At 46.6% G+C, this 20,730-nt stretch overlaps 1 protein-coding gene across 1 annotated transcript in view; it reads left to right on the top strand.

The window, feature by feature from the left end:
• Nucleotides 1-20,730, top strand: part of LOC112216467 (collagen alpha-1(XVIII) chain-like) — a gene marked incomplete at its 3' end in the record, with an annotated part of 133,036 nt that overhangs the window by 73,142 nt on the left and 39,164 nt on the right. Inside the window, exons 6-10 of the mRNA XM_042298627.1 lie at nucleotides 9,995-10,109; nucleotides 10,283-10,323; nucleotides 10,963-11,151; nucleotides 14,249-14,275; nucleotides 20,311-20,373. Of these exons, the coding sequence (XP_042154561.1) occupies nucleotides 9,995-10,109; nucleotides 10,283-10,323; nucleotides 10,963-11,151; nucleotides 14,249-14,275; nucleotides 20,311-20,373 (435 nt within the window). The remainder of the gene's footprint in view (nucleotides 1-9,994; nucleotides 10,110-10,282; nucleotides 10,324-10,962; nucleotides 11,152-14,248; nucleotides 14,276-20,310; nucleotides 20,374-20,730) is intronic.

The raw sequence follows: 20,730 nt of genomic DNA, 5'->3' as shown, positions 1-20,730 counted from the left end.
CCTCTCTCTCTCTTCCACTCTCTCTCGCCCTCTCTCTCTTCCACTCTCTCCCTCTCTCTCTTCCACTCTCTTCCACTCTCTCTCTTCTACTCTCTCCCTCTTGCCCTCTCCATCTTCCACTCTCTCTCTCTCTTCCACTCTCTTGCTCTCTCTCTTCCACTCTCTTGCTCTCTCTCTTCCACTCTGTCTTGCTCTCTCTCTTCCACTCTGTCTTGCTCTCTCTCTTCCACTCTGTCTTGCTCTCTCTCTTCCACTCTCTCTCCCTCTCTCTTTCCACTCTCTCTTGCTTTCTCTCTTTCCACTCTCTCTTGCTCTCTCTTCCACTCTGTCTTGCTCTCTCTCTCGCCCTCTGTCTCTTCCACTCTCTCTCGCCCTCTCTCTCTTCCACTCTCTCTCTCCCTCTCTCTTCCACTCTCTCTTGCTCTCTCTCTTTCCACTCTGTCTTGCTCTCTCTCTGTCCCTCTCTCTCTCACCCTCTCTCTCTTCCACTCTCTGTCCCTCTCTCTCTTCCACTCTGTCTTGCTCTCTCTCTCGCCCTCTCTCTCTTCCACTCTCTGTCCCTCTCTCTCTCACCCTCTCTCTCTTCCACTCTCTGTCCCTCTCTCTCTCACCCTCTCTCTCTTCCACTCTCTGTCCCTCTCTCTCTCACCCTCTCTCTCTTCCACTCTCTCCCCTCTCTCTCTCACCCTCTCTCTCTTCCACTCTCTCGCCCTCTCTCTCTTCCACTCTCTGTCCTCTCTCTCTTCCACTCTCTGTCCCTCTCTCTCTTCCACTCTCTGTCCCTCTCTCTCGCCCTCTCTCTCTTCCACTCTCTCTCCCTCTCTCTCCCACTCTCTCGCCCTCTCTCTCTTCCACTCTCTGTCCCTCTCTCTCACCCTCTCTCTCCCTCTCTTTCGCCCCCTCTCTCTTCCACTCTCTGTCCCTCTCTCTCGCTCTCTCTCTCTTCCATTCTCTTCCACTCTCTCTTGCTCTCTCTCTTTCCACCCTGTCTTGCTCTCTCTCTTCCACTCTGTCTTGCTCTCTCTCTCGCCCTCTCTCTCTTCCACTCTCTGTCCCTCTCTCTCTCACCCTCTCTCTCTTCCACTCTCTGTCCCTCTCTCTCACCCTCTCTCTCTTCCACTCTCTGTCCCTCTCTCTCTTACCCTCTCTCTCTTCCACTCTCTGTCCCTCTCTCTCTCACCCTCTCTCTCTTCCACTCTCTGTCCCTCTCTCTCACCCTCTCTCTCTTCCACTCTGTCTTGCTCTCTCTCTCACCCTCTCTCTCTTCCACTCTCTGTCCCTCTCTCTCACCCTCTCTCTCTTCCACTCTCTGTCCCTCTCTCTCTCGCTCAGTGTCCAGCTGTATGATCATTTAACTGCTATTGCTTAGATTTAATCCAGGTGCTCCGAATCAAAGCTGAACCCTCAAAGGAAGCCTCTTTCTCTAAAAGCTCTGTTTTGTGAATTTTATAAAAAGGAAGACATACTGTTTTTCGTTGTCCAAGGTGACTAAGGTCATATTTAATGAATAGTAAAAGTTCAACAACCATGAAAACTCTGAGATCTGTGTTTTTTTTAAACAATCTGTTCTGATCAAATCTGTGACATTAGCCTAATTGTATGTTCGTGGTCTACTCTGTCGTCATCCTTACTTTTCCTTGAGGCTGTTCCTACTCCCAGCTTGTTTGTGTCCTCTGTTGTAGCTGGCGTTGGGGTAGACTCAGGAAGGGTGATTTGACTGCTAAACCTCTCTGTTCCAGGATGGCTTCCATGTTCACTATTAGAGAGAAAACAAACAGACCCTAAATCAGTGATTTGGACAACTACTCCACAACCCACACAGACTGGGTATTAGGATGAGGTCCAAATCACTGATTTAGGGTCTGTTTGTTTTCTCCCTAATGGTGAAAGTTAGAATTTGGGGAGGGAAAACGGATCCTAGATCTGTATACCAGGGAAGCTTAATCCGGGAGCAGGGTATGTGCTGAGGCAGGGGATGATTTAGGGCCATTCCCAGTGTGTTTGTGGATCTGGTCCCAGCCTCTTCCTGCGTAGCTGGTTTAGCACTTCTGCTAGTCTGTCAGCGCGCACACACACACACACAGACACACACACACACACACACACACACACGGACACACGGACATACTAACAGTGCATTTGGAAAGTATTCAGACCCCTTCCCTTTTTCCACATATTGTTACGTTACAGCCTTATTCTAAAATTAATTAAATATTTTTTTCCCTCATCAATCTACACACAATACCCCATAAACTGATTTTTAGAAATGTTAGCATATATATATATATATATATATATATAAATAAAAATAAAAAAAGAAGAGAAATACATTATTTACATAAGTATTCAGACCCTTTGCTATGAGACTCAAAATTGAGCTCCGGTGCATCCTGTTTCCATTGATCATCCTTGAGATGTTTCTACAACTTGATTGGAGTCCACCTGTGGTAAATTCAATTGCTTGGAGATTTGGAAAGGCACCCACCTGTCTATATAAGGTCCCACAGTTGACAGTAAAGGTCAGAGCAAAAACCAAGCCATGAGGTTGAAGGAATTGTTCGTAGAGCTCCGAGATAGGATTGTGTCGATGCACAGATCTGGGGAAGGGTACCAAAACATTACTACAGCGTTGAAGGTCCCCAAGAACACAGTGACCTCCATCATTCTTAAATTAAAAAAGTTTGGAACCACCAAGACTCTTCTTAGAGCTGGCCGCCCTGGAAAAACTGAGCAATCGGGGGAGAAGGGTCTTGGCCAGGGAGGTGACCAAGAATCCGATGGGTCTGACAGAGCGAGAGCTCTCTGTAGAGAAGGGAGACCCTCCCAGAAGGACAACCATCTCTGCAGCACTCCATCAATCAGGCCTTCATGGTAGAGAGGCCAGACGGAAGCCACTCCTCAGTAAAAGGCACATGACAGCCCGCTTGGAGTTTGCCAAAAGGCACTTAAAGGGCATTCAGACCATGAGAAACAAGATTCTCTGGTACTTACTTCCATGGACATACTTATCTGAAAACCTACCTGAATACGTATTTGAATACTTACCTGAACATAATTACCTGCATTGCTTGCTGTTTGGGGTTTTAGGCTGGGTATCTGTACAGCACTTTGAGATATCAGCTGAAGTACGAAGGGCTATATAAATACATTTGTTTTGATTTGACTTACTTGGACACACTTACCTGGACATAGAGTATTTCCCTGAATATTTACCTTGACATACCTGAGTACATACATGACACACATAATATGCTCAATAGTGTAGTTTACCTCCATCTGCCTTTGAAGCCTCTGCACATCAGCTTCCATCCTCTGGGTCTGCATCTGTATGGGCTTCAGGATATCCATCTGCGTGTGCTACAGGATATCCATCTGCGTGGGCTTCAGGATATCCATCTGCGTGTGCTTCAGGATATCCATCTGCGTGTGCTTCAGGATATCCATCTGCGTGTGCTTCAGGATATCCATCTGCGTGTGCCTCAGGATATCCATCTGCGTGTGCTTCAGGATATCCATCTGCGTGTGCTTCAGGATATCCATCTGCATGTGCTTCAGGATATCCATCTGCATGTGCTTCAGGATATCCATCTGCGTGTGCTTCAGGATATCCACCTGCGTGTGCTTCAGGATATCCATCTGCGTGTGTTTCAGGACATCCATCTGTGCGTGTTTTAGGATAGCCATCTGCGCGTGTTTCAGGATAACCATCTGCGCGTGCTTCAGGATATCCATCTGCGTGTGCTTCAGGATATCCATCTGCGTGTGTTTCAGGATATCCATCTGCGTGTGCTTCAGGACATCCATCTGCGTGTGCTTCATGATATCCATCAGCGTGTGTTTCAGGATAACCATCTGCGTGTGTTTCAGGAATAACCATCTGCGTGTGTTTCAGGATAACCATCTGCGTGTGCTTCAGGATATCCATCTGCGTGTGCTTCAGGATATCCATCAGTGTGTGTTTCAGGATATCCATCTGCGTGTGCTTCAGGATATCCATCTGTGTGTGTTTCAGGATATCCATCTGCGTGTGCTTCAGGATATCCATCTGCGTGTGTTTCAGGATATCCATCTGCGTGTGCTTCAGGATATCCATCTGCGTGTGTCTCAATGTAGCATTGTATTCTATCCACACACCTGAACGTCTCAATGTAGCATTGTATTCTATCCACACACCTGAACGTCTCAATGTGACATTGTATTCTATCCACACACCTGAACGTCTCAATGTGACATTGTATTCTATCCACACACCTGAACGTCTCAATGTGACATTGTATTCTATCCACACACCTGAACGTCTCAATGTGGCATTGTATTCTATCCACACACCTGAACGTCTCAATGTGGCATTGTATTCTATCCACACACCTGAACGTCTGCACCAGCTTGTCTCTCATGCTTTTCCCAGAGCAGGTAGCCTAGTGGTTAGAGTGTAGAGGTGGCAGGTAGCCTAGTGGTTAGAGTGTGAGGTGGTAGGTAGCCTAGTGGTTAGAGTGTAGAGGTGGCAGGTAGCCTAGTGGTTAGAGTGTAGAGGAGGCAGGGTAGCCTAGTGGTTAGAGTGTAGAGGTGGCAGGGTAGCCTAGTGGTTAGAGTGTAGAGGAGGCAGGTAGCCTAGTGGTTAGAGTGTAGAGGTGGCAGGTAGCCTGCTGGTTATAGTGTAGAGGTGGCAGGGTAGCCTAGTGGTTAGAGTGTAGAGGTGGCGGGGTAGCCTAGTGGTTAGAGTGTAGAGGTGGCAGGGTAGCCTAGTGGTTAGAGTGTAGAGGTGGCAGGTAGCCTAGTGGTTAGAGTGTAGAAGGTGGCAGGTAGCCTAGTGGTTAGAGTGTAGAGGTGGCGGGGTAGCCTAGTGGTTAGAGTGTAGAGGAGGCAGGTAGCCTAGCAGTTAGAGAGGCGAGCCACTTCGAATCCGGGGTCTTATGGGGAAGAATCTGGTGGGATCAAACAACCGGAGGCTTGCTGGAATCAAAGCCGAGATACCATTGCCTGCCGTTGTGCCCTTGAGCATGGCACCTAACCCCGCAAAACAACAGCTCCCGGGGCGGGGCACCTCTCCAAACCTCTATATGTATGTGTATGTCCTGTATGTGTGTCTTTCGGAAGGGTTGGGTTAAAAAGTGGAAGTCAACTTTTGGCTGGACCTTGTGTGCAATTGACCAATAAAGTGACGTTAATCTTAATGGGAATGAATCCGCAACAGATCTGTAAAACTCCTGCAGAGACATGGGAGAGATCAACTACATCAAAACCATACTCACTTTCGCTCTTATCTCCGCTAATGGTAAAGAATCACGTGCTCAAACTTTCCAAGGAGGTCAATGGCAAACATTATCAAGCCTTTGGTTCAGAATCTCAGGATTCTAGTGGTTAGAGTGTAGAGGTGGCAGGGTAGCCTAGTGGTTAGAGTGTAGAGGTGGCAGGGTAGCCTAGTGGTTAGAGTGTAGAGGAGGCAGGTAGCCTAGTGGTTAGAGTGTAGAGGTGGCAGGTAGCCTAGTGGTTAGAGTGTAGAGGTGGCAGGTAGCCTAGTGGTTAGAGTGTAGAGGTGGCAGGTAGCCTAGTGGTTAGAGTGTAGAGGTGGCAGGGTAGCCTAGTGGTTAGAGTGTAGAGGTGGCAGGTAGCCTAGTGGTTAGAGTGTAGAGGTGGTAGGTAGCCTAGTGGTTAGAGTGTAGAGGTGGCAGGTAGCCTAGTGGTTAGAGTGTAGAGGTGGCAGGTAGCCTAGTGGTTAGAGTGTAGAGGCGGCAGGTAGCCTAGTGGTTAGAGTGTAGAGGATGCAGGTAGCCTAGTGGTTAGAGTGTAGAGGTGGCAGGTAGCCTAGTGGTTAGAGTGTAGAGGTGGCAGGTAGCCTAGTGGTTAGAGTGTAGAGGAGGCAGGGTAGCCTAGTGGTTAGAGTGTAGAGGAGGCAGGGTAGCCTAGTGGTTAGAGTGTAGAGGTGGCAGGTAGCCTAGTGGTTAGAGTGTAGAGGTGGCAGGGTAGCCTAGTGGTTAGAGTGTAGAGGTGGCAGGGTAGCCTAGTGGTTAGAGTGTAGAGGTGGCAGGTAGCCTAGTGGTTAGAGTGTAGAGGTGGCAGGGTAGCCTAGTGGTTAGAGTGTAGAGGTGGCAGGGTAGCCTAGTGGTTAGAGTGTAGAGGTGGCAGGGTAGCCTAGTGGTTAGAGTGTAGAGGCGGCAGGGTAGCCTAGTGGTTAGAGTGTAGAGGCGGCAGGGTAGCCTAGTGGTTAGAGTGTAGAGGGGGCAGGGTAGCCTAGTGGTTAGAGTGTAGAGGTGGCAGGTAGCCTAGTGGTTAGAGTGTAGAGGGGGCAGGGTAGCCTAGTGGTTAGAGTGTAGAGGTGGCAGGGTAGCCTAGTGGTTAGAGTGTAGAGGTGGCAGGTAGCCTAGTGGTTAGAGTGTAGAGGTGGCAGGTAGCCTAGTGGTTAGAGTGTAGAGGTGGCAGGGTAGCCTAGTGGTTAGAGTGTAGAGGTGGCAGGGTAGCCTAGTGGTTAGAGTGTAGAGGAGGCAGGTAGCCTAGTGGTTAGAGTGTAGAGGAGGCAGGGTAGCCTAGTGGTTAGAGTGTAGAGGTGGCAGGGTAGCCTAGTGGTTAGAGTGTAGAGGAGGCAGGTAGCCTAGTGGTTAGAGTGTGAGGTGGCAGGTAGCCTGCTGGTTATAGTGTAGAGGTGGCAGGGTAGCCTAGTGGTTAGAGTGTAGAGGTGGCAGGGTAGCCTAGTGGTTAGAGTGTAGAGGCGGCAGGGTAGCCTAGTGGTTAGAGTGTATGGTGGCAGGTAGCCTAGTGGTTAGAGTGTGTGGTAGGTAGCCTAGTGGTTAGAGTGTAGAGGTGGCAGGTAGCCTAGTGGTTAGAGTGTAGAGGTGGCAGGTAGCCTAGTGGTTAGAGTGTAGAGGCGGCAGGTAGCCTAGTGGTTAGAGTGTAGAGGAGGCAGGTAGCCTAGTGGTTAGAGTGTAGAGGTGGCAGGTAGCCTAGTGGTTAGAGTGTAGAGGTGGCAGGTAGCCTAGTGGTTAGAGTGTAGAGGTGGCAGGTAGCCTAGTGGTTAGAGTGTAGAGGAGGCAGGTAGCCTAGTGGTTAGAGTGTAGAGGAGGCAGGTAGCCTAGTGGTTAGAGTGTAGAGGTGGCAGGGTAGCCTAGTGGTTAGAGTGTAGAGGTGGCAGGTAGCCTAGTGGTTAGAGTGTAGAGGAGGCAGGTAGCCTAGTGGTTAGAGTGTAGAGGTGGCAGGGTAGCCTAGTGGTTAGAGTGTAGAGGTGGCAGGGTAGCCTAGTGGTTAGACTGTAGAGGTGACAGGGTAGTCTAGTGGTTAGAGTGTAGAGGCGGCAGGGTAGCCTAGTGGTTAGAGTGTAGAGGTGGCAGGGTAGCCTAGTGGTTAGAGTGTAGAGGTGGCAGGGTAGCCTAGTGGTTAGAGTGTAGAGGCGGCAGGGTAGCCTAGTGGTTAGAGTGTAGAGGTGGCAGGGTAGCCTAGTGGTTAGAGTGTAGAGGTGGCAGGGTAGCCTAGTGGTTAGAGTGTAGAGGTGGCAGGGTAGCCTAGTGGTTAGAGTGTAGAGGTGGCAGGTAGCCTAGTGGTTAGAGTGTAGAGGCGGCAGGGTAGCCTAGTGGTTAGAGTGTAGAGGTGGCAGGGTAGCCTAGTGGTTAGAGTGTAGAGGTGGCAGGGTAGCCTAGTGGTTAGAGTGTAGAGGCGGCAGGGTAGCCTAGTGGTTAGAGTGTAGAGGCGGCAGGGTAGCCTAGTGGTTAGAGTGTAGAGGCGGCAGGGTAGCCTAGTGGTTAGAGTGTAGAGGTGGCAGGTAGCCTAGTGGTTAGAGTGTAGAGGTGGCAGGGTAGCCTAGTGGTTAGAGTGTAGAGGTGGCAGGGTAGCCTAGTGGTTAGAGTGTAGAGGTGGCAGGTAGCCTAGTGGTTAGAGTGTAGAGGTGGTAGGTAGCCTAGTGGTTAGAGTGTAGAGGTGGCAGGTAGCCTAGTGGTTAGAGTGTAGAGGAGGCAGGGTAGCCTAGTGGTTAGAGTGTAGAGGTGGCAGGGTAGCCTAGTGGTTAGAGTGTAGAGGTGGCAGGGTAGCCTAGTTGTTAGAGTGTAGAGGTGGCAGGTAGCCTAGTGGTTAGAGTGTAGAGGTGGCAGGGTAGCCTAGTGGTTAGAGTGTAGAGGTGGCAGGGTAGCCTAGTGGTTAGAGTGTAGAGGTGGCAGGGTAGCCTAGTGGTTAGAGTGTAGAGGTGGCAGGGTAGCCTAGTGGTTAGAGTGTAGAGGAGGCAGGTAGCCTAGTGGTTAGAGTGTAGAGGTGGCAGGGTAGCCTAGTGGTTAGAGTGTAGAGGTGGCAGGGTAGCCTAGTTGTTAGAGTGTAGAGGTGGCAGGTAGCCTAGTGGTTAGAGTGTAGAGGTGGCAGGGTAGCCTAGTGGTTAGAGTGTAGAGGTGGCAGGGTAGCCTAGTGGTTAGAGTGTAGAGGTGGCAGGGTAGCCTAGTGGTTAGAGTGTAGAGGTGGCAGGGTAGCCTAGTGGTTAGAGTGTAGAGGTGGCAGGTAGCCTAGTGGTTAGAGTGTAGAGGTGGTAGGTAGCCTAGTGGTTAGAGTGTAGAGGTGGCAGGTAGCCTAGTGGTTAGAGTGTAGAGGAGGCAGGGTAGCCTAGTGGTTAGAGTGTAGAGGGGGCAGGGTAGCCTAGTGGTTAGAGTGTAGAGGAGGCAGGTAGCCTAGTGGTTAGAGTGTAGAGGTGGCAGGTAGCCTGCTGGTTATAGTGTAGAGGTGGCAGGGTAGCCTAGTGGTTAGAGTGTAGAGGTGGCAGGGTAGCCTAGTGGTTAGAGTGTAGAGGTGGCAGGGTAGCCTAGTGGTTAGAGTGTAGAGGTAGCAGGGTAGCCTAGTGGTTAGAGTGTAGAGGTGGCAGGGTAGCCTAGTGGTTAGAGTGTAGAGGAGGCAGGTAGCCTAGTGGTTAGAGTGTAGAGGTGGCAGGGTAGCCTAGTGGTTAGAGTGTAGAGGTGGCAGGGTAGCCTAGTGGTTAGAGTGTAGAGGTGGCAGGGTAGCCTAGTGGTTAGAGTGTAGAGGAGGCAGGTAGCCTAGTGGTTAGAGTGTAGTTTGAGGCAGGTAGCCTAGTGGTTAGAGTGTAGAGGTGGCAGGGTAGCCTAGTGGTTAGAGTGTAGAGGTGGCAGGGTAGCCTAGTGGTTAGAGTGTAGAGGTGGCAGGGTAGCCTAGTGGTTAGAGTGTAGAGACGGCAGGGTAGCCTAGTGGTTAGAGTGTAGAGGTGGCAGGGTAGCCTAGTGGTTAGTGTGTAGGGACGGCAGGTAGCCTAGTGGTTAGAGTGTAGAGGTGGCAGGGTAGCCTAGTGGTTAGAGTGTAGAGGTGGCAGGGTAGCCTAGTGGTTAGAGTCTAGGGACGGTAGGGTAGCCTAGTGGTTAGAGTGTAGAGGTGGCAGGTTAGCCTAGTGGTTAGAGTGTAGAGGAGGCAGGTAGCCTAGTGGTTAGAGTGTAGTTTGAGGCAGGTAGCCTAGTGGTTAGAGTGTAGAGGTGGCAGGGTAGCCTAGTGGTTAGAGTGTAGAGGTGGCAGGGTAGCCTAGTGGTTAGAGTGTAGAGGTGTAGAGGTGGCAGGGTAGCCTAGTGGTTAGAGTGTAGAGGAGGCAGGGTAGCCTAGTGGTTAGAGTGTAGAGGTGGCAGGGTAGCCTAGTGGTTAGAGTGTAGAGGTGGCAGGGTAGCCTAGTGGTTAGAGTGTAGAGGAGGCAGGTAGCCTAGTGGTTAGAGTGTAGAGGTGGCAGGGTAGCCTAGTGGTTAGAGTGTAGAGGCGGCAGGGTAGCCTAGTGGTTAGAGCGTTGGACTAGTAACCGGAAGGTTGCAAGTTCAGTTCCCAGAGCTGACAAGGTACAAATCTGTCGTTCTGCCCCTGAACGAGGCAGTTAACCCACTGTTCCTAGGCCGTCATTGAAAATAAGAATTTGTTCTTAACTGACTTGCCTAGTTAAATAAAGGTAAAAAGATTAGATGAAAGTTGTTCAAAATACCTTCTGTAACAATCCTGACCCCCATCCCCCCTATCTCTCTGCTACCTCCGCCTACCCTCTCAGCCAGAGGAACCATGGGGCACCCCTGTGCGCGCCCCTCCCACAGAGGCATCTCCCAGTGACGATGAGGATGCTGATGAGATCTCAGGTCAGGACGTGGAGCTGAAAGTAGAGAGAGGTGAGAGATGTGAGGGAGAGCGAGAGACATGGAGGTAGACTGTACATAACACTGCATGAATATATTATTATTATTATAATCCCTTGTGGTGTTGAAATGATGAGCCACCAGGGGGCGATAAAACCTGGTAAGACACAGAGCCATATATATTGAGATTGTATCTTTGGCCACAGGACCAAGTCGGACTGCGGATGCAGACTACAGACCAAGCAGTGTAAGTATGAGTTGTTGACAGATTTAAGAGAATGCAACTGAAGACCGATAATAATGTGTTACCTGCCCTATAGTAAAAATGTGTATAAACCCTGGATTGATGATGCTACTACAGTATGCAATGACCAATGAGAGGCTTAGAAGCCACCGGCCTCCATATTGGTACTGCCCGGAAGAAGTAGGAATGAATGGAATTTTTACAGTATTTCAATAAAAGGTTTCAAGGACAAAATGACATGTGTTTATTTGTTGTAGTGGGGACAGTAACATTAGTCCTCTCTAAAAAAAATATGTATTTATTATTAAGGAATATGCTTTTTCACTATTTGTTTTATGTTCAGGTCACAAAATATAATTTAAAAGTTTGCATTAAGGTGTCTGTAATAGAATATACTTGTCTAAAAGGAATATAGACATTAATAAATGCATTTCTATATCTTCCAACATCTGTTTTACACTGGAGGAGGAGTAACAAGATGGCTGTGCAGTGACTTCCAAACAGAGGCCCCTGTCAGTCATCTAGGGTTAATACATATCATTGATAGTACCTGACCAGCCATCAAACAAATCATTAGTTGCCAATATACCACACTACCACACTTAATGTTCTCATGGTGTGACTCTCTCTCTCTCTCTCCAGGGGACTTCCAGTCAGAAAGGAGAGCAAGGAGATCCAGGGCCAGCCGGCCCCCCTGGCTCCCCCGGGCCCCCAGGCCCACACAGTCTCTTTAGCAAAGGCCTCTCTCAGGGATTGCCAGGACCCAGGGGTCCCCAGGGGCCCCCAGGACCAGCAGGAACACCCGGAACACCCGGTAACGACGGCCAGCCAGTAAGAACCTGTTTGTTACCACAACATCCCCTCCCCTTCACCCCCTATTGTTCATGTTGATCAGCACTGTATTGTAATTGCAAATCACAGTTGTATCTGTTTCCAGCCGATTCATTCGTTCACTCTGACTCCTAGACATTTGTGTGGTTTGTCTCGGCAGGCGTATTTCTCACCAAAATAGTTCAGTTCCATTGGTGTTCTCTCTCTTTAATTCTGCTATTGACTCCTTTTAATGGCCCATTTAGGTGGTTTCTTGCCCACAGCCAGTGGCCACGATGACGGCTGTATTGTTACCTCATTCAGTGGTTTAGAATAGCAGTTTTTTATGTACGTTTTTTGGGGTCAGAAATCGTTTTTATACAATACCAGTCAACAGTTTGGACACCTACTTATTCAAGGGTATTTCTTTATTTGTGCTATTTTCTACATTGTAGAATAATATTGAAGACATCAAAACTATCAAATAACACTATGGAATCATGTAGTAACCAAAAAAGTGTTAAACAAATAAAAACATTTTTTTTTTAAAGATAAACCACCTGGTATTGACAACTTAAATGGAAAGCTAATGAGGATGGTAGCAGACTTCCTATTTGTCATCATTTTAATCCGTCTGGAGGAAAATGTTTTTCTTCTGACCTGGAGTGAAGCCAAAGTCATTCCGCTACCCAAGAATGGTAAAGCACCCTTTACTGGTTCTAACAGCCAACCAATCAGCTTGCTGCCGACACATAGCAAAGTTTTGCAAAAAAAAATAGTTTGACCAGATACAATTCTAATTCTCTGTAAACAAATGAACAACAGACTTTCAGCATGCTTATAGAGAAGGGCACTCAACATGTACTGCACTGACACAAATGACTGATGATTGTTTGAAAGAAATTGATAATAAGTAGATTGTGGGAGCTGTACACATATGGAATCATGTAGTAACCAAAGAAGTGTTAAACAAATCCAAATATATTTGAGATTTGAGATTCTTCAAAGTAGCCAACCTTGGCCTTGATGACAGCTTTGCACACTCTTGGCATTCTCTCAACCAGCTTCACTTGGAATGCTTTTCCAACATTCTTGAAGGAGTTCCACATATGCTGAGCACTTGTTAGCTGCTTTTCCTTCACTCTGCGGTCCAACTCATCCCAAACCATCGCAATTGGATTGAAGTTGAGTGATTGTGGAGGCCGGGTGATTGTGGAGGCCGGGTGATTGTGGAGGCCGGGTGATTGTGGAGGCCGGGTGATTGTGGAGGCCAGGTGATTGTGGAGGCCGGGTGATTGTGGAGGCCAGGTGATTGTGGAGGCCGGGGATTGATGATTGTGGAGGCCAGGTGATTGTGGAGGCCAGGCCAGGTGATTGTGGAGACCAGGTCATCTGATGCAGCACGTCTTCATCACTTTCCTTCTTGGCCAAATAGCCCTTACACATCCTGGAGGTGTGTTGGGTCATTGTCCTGTTGAAAAGCAAATGATAGTCCCACTAAGCGCAAACCAGGTGGCATGGCGTATCGCTGCAGAATGCTGTGGTAGCCATGCTGGTTAAGTGTGACTTGAATTCCCACACCCCCACACCATCACACCTCCTCCTCCATGATTCACGGTGTGAACCACATGCAGAGATGATCCGTTCACCTACTCTATGTCTCACAAAGACACGGTAGTTGGAAACAACAATCTCAGATTTGGCCTCATCAGACCAAAGGACAGATTTCCACTGTTCTAATGTGCATTGCTCGTGTTTTGTTTTGCCCCAAGCAAGTCTCTTCTTCTTATTGGTGTCCTTTAGTAGTGGTTTCTTTGCAGCAATTCCACCATGGTCATCTACAAGACCCTGCTAGGTAAAGTCCCCCCTTATCTCAGCTCGCTGGTCACCATAGCAGCACCCACCTGTAGCACGCGCTCCAGCAGGTATATCTCTCTGGTCACCCCCAAAACCAATTCTTCCTTTGGCCGCCTCTCCTTCCAGTTCTCTGCTGCCAATGACTGGAACGAACTACAAAAATCTCTCAAACTGGAAACACTTATCTCCCTCACTAGCTTTAAGCACCAACTGTCAGAGCAGCTCACAGATTACTGCACCTGTACATAGCCCACCTATAATTTAGCCCAAACAACTACCTCTTTCCCTACTGTATTTATTTATTTATTTTGCTCCTTTGCACCCCATTATTTCTATCTCTACTTTGCACATTCTTCCACTGCAAATCAACCATTCTGGTGTTTTACTTGCTATATTGTATTTACTTCGCCACCATGGCCTTTTTTTTGCCTTTACCTCCCTTATCTCACCTCATTTGCTCACATTGTATATAGACTTATTTTTCTACTGTATTATTGACTGTATGTTTGTTTTACTCCATGTGTAACTCTGTGTTGTTGTATGTGTCGAACTGCTTTGCTTTATCTTGGCCAGGTCGCAATTGTAAAAAATGTTTTTGTTTTTTTTCTTGTTTGAGCTGTTCTTGCCATAATACAGATTTGGTATTTTACCAAATAGGTCTATCTTCTGTAGTACCACCCTTACCTTTTCACAACACAACTGATTGGCTCAAACAAATTAAGGAAATGTACTTTTAACACACCTGTTATTTAAAATGCATTCCAGGTGACTACCTCATGAAGCTGGTAGAAAGTATGAAAAGCTGTCATCAAGGCAAAGGATGGCTACTTTAAAGAATCTCAAATCTAAAACACTTTTTTGGTTACTATATGATTCCATATGTGTTATTTCATAGTGTTGATGTCTTCACTATTATTCTATAATGTAGAGAATAGAGAATAGTAAAAATAAAGAAAAACCCTTGAATGAGTCGGTGTGTTTAAACTTTTGACTGGTACTGTACAGTGTTTAATTGCGATATTGTAATTACTTCGCCACCATGGCCTATTTATTGCCTTACCTCATTTATCTTACCTCATTTGCACTCACTGTATTATTGACTGTATGTTTGTTTATTCCATGTGTAACTCTGTGTTGTTATATGTGTCGAACTTCTTTGCTTTATCTTGGCCAGGTCGCAGTTGTGAGAACTTGTTCTCAACTGGCCTACCTGGTTAAATAAATAAATAAATAAATAATGTATATGTTTTGTGTTCTCTAGGGCAGTGGAGGGATAGACGGAAACCCTGTGAGTATTCTTCATGCGTGTCATTGTTCATTGTGGCTTATCTTTCATTCCTTAGGACTGAGATCACTATAGGCCTACCGCATTGTGGGACTTATAGTTTTATTCAATTGCTAACAAGCATCGGTCAATTTTGAAGCCTCTTTTTCAAAACTCTTTACAGTCTGCATTACCAACATGCATCTTTGCCAAACAGTTAATCTCCAAAACTCACTCAAACAACCAAAACACTTCATACATGTCTCAAAATAAGCTCGTTGGACCAGAACACTGGCAACAGTTACATTGTCACTCACAACGCTCTGACCTGAAAAACACTAACAGTGAGCATTACATACAGTGGGGAGAACAAGTTTTTGATACACTGCCGATTTTGCAGGTTTTCCTACTTACAAAGCACGTAGAGGTCTGTAATTGTTATCATAGGTACACTTCAACTGTGAGAGACGGAATCTAAAACAAAAATCCAGAAAATCACATTGTATGATTTTTAAGTAATTAATTTGCATCTTATTGCATGACATAAGTATTTAATTACCTACCAACCAGTAAGAATTTCGGCTCTCACAGACCTGTTAGTTTTTCTTTAAGAAGCCCTCCTGTTCTCCACTCATTACCTGTATTAACTGCATCTGTTTGAACTCGTTACCTGTATTAAAGACACCTGTCCACACACTCAATCAAACAAACTCAGGACAACAGGTACAGCTGCTTCATCCTTATTTTATGTTTCTCTAGGACTCTGGCAATTGTCGTTGAGCTGACCGTATTCACATTCCCACAGTGATATTGTCGTTGTGCTGACCGTATTCACATTCCCACAGTGATATTGTCGTTGTGCTGACCGTATTCACATTCCCACAGTGATATTGTCATTGAGCTGACCGTATTCACATTCCCAACAGGGATATTGTCGTTGAGCTGATCGTATTCACATTCCCAACAGGGATATTGTCGTTGAGCTGACCGTATTCACATTCCCACAGTGATATTGTCGTTGTGCTGACCGTATTCACATTCCCACAGTGATATTGTCGTTGAGCTGACCGTATTCACATTCCCACAGTGATATTGTCATTGAGCTGACCGTATTCACATTCCCAACAGGGATATTGTCGTTGAGCTGATCGTATTCACATTCCCAACAGGGATATTGTCGTTGAGCTGACCGTATTCACATTCCCAACAGGGATAGTGTCGTTGAGCTGACCGTATTCACATTCCCACAGTGATATTGTCAGGGATATTCACATTCCCAACAGGGATATTGAGCTGACCACATTCCCAACAGGGATATTGTCAGCTGACATTCACATTCCCACAGTGATATTGTCGTTGAGCTGACCGTATTCACATTCCCACAGTGATATTGTCGTTGAGCTGACCGTATTCGGGATATTATCGTTGAGCTGACCGTATTCCATTCCCACAGTGATATTGTCGTTGAGCTGACCGTATTCACATTCCCAACAGGGATATTGTCGTTGAGCTGACCGTATTCACATTCCCAACAGGGATATTGTCGTTGAGCTGACCGTATTCACATTCCCACAGTGATATTGTCGTTGAGCTGACCGTATTCACATTCCCAACAGGGATATTGTCGTTGAGCTGACCGTATTCACATTCCCACAGTATTCAGCTGATTTCACATTCCCACAGTGATATTGTCGTTGAGCTGACCGTATTCACATTCCCACAGTGATATTGTCGTTGAGCTGACCGTATTCACATTCCCAACAGGGATATTGTCGTTGAGCTGACCGTATTCACATTCCCAACAGGGATATTCCCATTCACATTCCCAACAGGGATATTGTCGTTGAGCTGACCGTATTCACATTCCCAACAGGGATATTGTCGTTGAGCTGACCGTGATATTGTCACATTCCCACAGTGATATTGTCGTTGAGCTGACCGTATTCACATTCCCACAGTGATATTGTCGTTGAGCTGACCGTATTCACATTCCCAACAGGGATATTGTCGTTGAGCTGATCGTATTCACATTCCCAACAGGGATATTGTCGTTGAGCTGACCGTATTCACATTCCCACAGTGATATTGTCGTTGAGCTGACCGTATTCACATTCCCACAGTGATATTGTCGTTGAGCTGACCGTATTCACATTCCCAACAGGGATATTGTCGTTGAGCTGACCGTATTCACATTCCCAACAGGGATATTGTCGTTGAGCTGACCGTATTCACATTCCCACAGTGATATTGTCGTTGAGCTGACCGTATTCACATTCCCACAGTGATATTGTCGTTGAGCTGACCGGGATATTCGTTGAGCTGATATTCCATTCCCACAGTGATATTGTCGTTGAGCTGACCGTATTCACATTCCCAACAGGGATATTGTCGTTGAGCTGACCGTATTCACATTCCCAACAGGGATATTGTCGTTGAGCTGACCGTATTCACATTCCCACAGTGATATTGTCGTTGAGCTGACCGTATTCACATTCCCAACAGGGATATTGTCGTTGAGCTGACCGTATTCACATTCCCACAGTGATATTGTCGTTGAGCTGACCGTATTCACATTCCCACAGTGATATTGTCGTTGAGCTGACCGTATTCACATTCCCAACAGGGATATTGTCGTTGAGCTGACCGTATTCACATTCCCAACAGGGATATTGTCGTTGAGCTGACCGTATTCACATTCCCACAGTGATATTGTCGTTGAGCTGACCGTATTCACATTCCCACAGTGATATTGTCGTTGAGCTGACCGTATTCACATTCCCACAGGGATATTGTCAGCTGACCGTATTCACATTCCCACAGTGATATTGTCGTTGAGCTGACCGTATTCACATTCCCAACAGGGATATTGTCATTGAGCTGACCGTATTCACATTCCCAACAGGGATATTGTCGTTGAGCTGACCGTATTCACATTCCCACAGTGATATTGTCGTTGAGCTGACCGTATTCACATTCCCAACAGGGATATTGTCTTGAGCTGACCGTATTCACATTCCCACAGTGATATTGTCGTTGAGCTGACCGTATTCACATTCCCACAGTGATATTGTCGTTGAGCTGATCGTATTCACATTCCCAACAGGGATATTGTCGTTGTGCTGATCGTATTCACATTCCCAACAGGGATATTGTCGTTGTGCTGATCGTATTCACATTCCCAACAGGGATATTGTCGTTGAGCTGATCGTATTCACATTCCCAACAGGGATATTGTCGTTGAGCTGATCGTATTCACATTCCCACAGTGATATTGTCGTTGTGCTGACCGTATTCACATTCCCACAGTGATATTGTCGTTGAGCTGACCGTATTCACATTCCCAACAGGGATATTGTCGTTGAGCTGATCGTATTCACATTCCCAACAGGGATATTGTCGTTGAGCTGACCGTATTCACATTCCCACAGTGATATTGTCAGCTGACCGTATTCACATTCCCAACAGGGATATTGTCGTTGAGCTGATCGTATTCACATTCCCAACAGGGATATTGTCGTTGAGCTGACCGTATTCACATTCCCAACAGGGATATTGTCGTTGTGCTGACCGTATTCACATTCCCAACAGGGATATTGTCGTTGAGCTGATCGTATTCACATTCCCAACAGGGATATTGTCGTTGTGCTGATCGTATTCACATTCCCAACAGGGATATTGTCGTTGTGCTGATCGTATTCACATTCCCAACAGGGATATTGTCGTTGAGCTGATCGTATTCACATTCCCAACAGGGATATTGAGCTGACCGTATTCACATTCCCAACAGTGATATTGTCTGCCAGCACTCTGTCCCGAATTTCCCGCAGTTTTATTGCAATTGTTGCCAACTACCATGTCAACAATGTCAATTTCCTGCGGATCTGATAACATTCTGCCTCTCCTTCCTGTGGGAGGCAACCTTTGGATCCTACTGAAAAACACAAACCAATCAATATATCTCAACTTGTCAGAACATGTAACAATGCGAACATACTGTAATACGTAGTTCAATTATCATTGAAGGATGCAAATCTCACCTGTTGTTTTGCTGGAAAATTTGACCTATTATTGATGCAACTGTTGAACGCTGTAGATTTGGTTGCACCCTTGAACCAGCCTCGCTCAAAGAGAGACCACGGTTTACAACTGTCACGTTCTGACCTTACTTCCTTTGTGTTTGTCTTTGTTTTAGTATGGTCAGGGCGTGAGTTGGGGTGGGCAGTCTGTTTGTTTTTCTATGTTGGTTTTTGAGTTTGGCCTAGTATGGTTCTCAATCAGAGGCAGCTGTCAATTGTTGTCCCTGATTGAGAATTGGTGGGTGTTTTGTTTCCGTGTGAGTGTTTGGGCCACACGGTACTGTTTCGGTTATTCACGTCATCGTTTATTGTTTTGTTCCAGTGTCCATTTGTCTTAATTAAAATCACCATGAACACTTACCACGCAGCGCTTTGGTCCGATCCGTACTCCTCCTCCTCAGAAGAGGAAGACAACCCTTACAACAACATGGTCAATAATTGTGGCCCTTATCTCATCAGAGACCACCGCTCTTGGTCTTCCTCTCCTTTGTCCTCCACACATTCTCCCTCTCCCTGACACTTTTCTTTCCCCCACCAACCTGTCTTCCTTGATCCATGTCTCCAAACTAAATCATTCTGAAGTCGTCCTCTTTTGTCTGTTTGGTAACGAGACTAAAAACAGGACACTTGGGTCGGCTTTCAGCTGAAACTGCAATCAGCTGCGTTTGGAATGATTAAATATTCTGCTGAGATTTTCGATATGTTTCAGTCTGGTTACTGCAGAAATGCACGACATTTGCCATCATTCTGTTTTGAATGTGTTTTTAACAGTTTTGGAAACAGTATGTTAGCATTTGAAAACATGTGCTGCAAATATATAGGTTTGCAGGTGGTGGAGTATGAATGAGAAAAGAGTTTGTGAATTTCAGAGAATGTGGTCATTGAATGCATTTTGTGTGAAAGGAATTAAAATGATTCACAGTTTGGTACACATACACTTCTGTTTTGCTGACTGTGTGGAGAATTTTGACAGTGTGACTTCAGTTTTGACCAATGCATGTTAGCAATTGAAAAAAAAACGTGAACTATTTTTATTTTACAATAGTGTACAGAGTAGTTCCAGTACTGTGTTTTATTCTGAATCTCCACCCAATAAGGCCCTATAGTACACACTACATAACAGAGACTTGACTCTGTTGTTCTGCTATATACAATAATTCCCACACACTCTATCTCAAGAACACAAATATTCTCATTCCCCTGTAAATACTCCATGGCTTCTGAGGCGCACGCAGCCGATACCTCACATGTGTACACCAGACCCAGTCCCTAAGCCAACTTCGGAGGAAAAGGGGAGGCAGTCATTTGGAAATGCTTTACAAAAATGAGGAAAGTTGAGTCGGTGTTATTTACAACTCACGTCCCTGGACGTCAGAGATGAGCGATGGGAGAGGGGATCTTCTACGGTGGTCCCTCTAGGGGGTCTTTGATCTGCTCCCGTGCGTTTCGATCGAGTGAAACGAGAGCACCTGCCCACCTGTGGGTTTGATCAACTCTGAAGCCCAGGTCCCCTGACCTCTGTGTGAAGAGATATGGGGTGCTGCTCACACATGTGGGGTACATCTGTATGGGGTTGTGTGTCTGTCTGTCTGTCTGTCTGTCTGTCTGTCTGTCTGTCTGTCTGTCTGTCTGTCTGTCTGTCTGTCTGTCTGTCTGTCTGTCTGTCTGTCTGTCTGTCTGTCTGTCTGTCTGTCTGTCTGTCTGTCTGTGTGAGACTCATAAAGGTACCTCAGAGAGGGATTAGATAACTGTTATAGTGAAAACTGTCTGGATGATCTTTTTGAACATTGGGTTTTATGGAGTGATATAACTCTGGAAGGAAGGGCCACACATCCATCCAATCGTCAACTCCTGTCAGTCCACCAATCATTGTTAGAAAGCCTATTGTAACTGTACTCAACCCATGTGGATATCTTCATATGTTTTAACCCATCAGCCATTTCTCATGTTGATAATCCTCACTTGCTGTGTTTCCTACCACAGGGAGAAACTGGAGTTCAGGGATTCCCAGGCTTGCCAGGAGATCCTGGTCCCAAAGGAGACAAGGTGCAACATCACATACTGTCTAGCCTCCTTTCACTGCTGCAGACGGTATATGACGTTCTAGTGTCCTACAGCTTTTAGCTCCACTATCGATGAATAGTTCAGCGGTGCTCTACTTTATTGCAAATGTTTTGCTCTGACCCAAACACCAACATCAAGGGCTGGCGATCAATTACATCAAGGGCTGGCGATCAATTACATCAAGGGCTGGCGATTAATTACATCAAGGGCTGGCGATCAATTACATCAAGGGCTGGCGATCAATTACATCAAGGGCTGGCGATCAATTACATCAAGGGCTGGCGATCAATTACATCAAGGGCTGGCGATCAATTACATCAAGGGCTGGCGATCAATTAC

This window comes from Oncorhynchus tshawytscha, linkage group LG16 (assembly GCF_018296145.1).
Source record: "Oncorhynchus tshawytscha isolate Ot180627B linkage group LG16, Otsh_v2.0, whole genome shotgun sequence".
NCBI classification, from domain to species: domain Eukaryota; kingdom Metazoa; phylum Chordata; class Actinopteri; order Salmoniformes; family Salmonidae; genus Oncorhynchus; species Oncorhynchus tshawytscha.
This window is presented reverse-complemented; position numbering and strand designations above follow the sequence as displayed.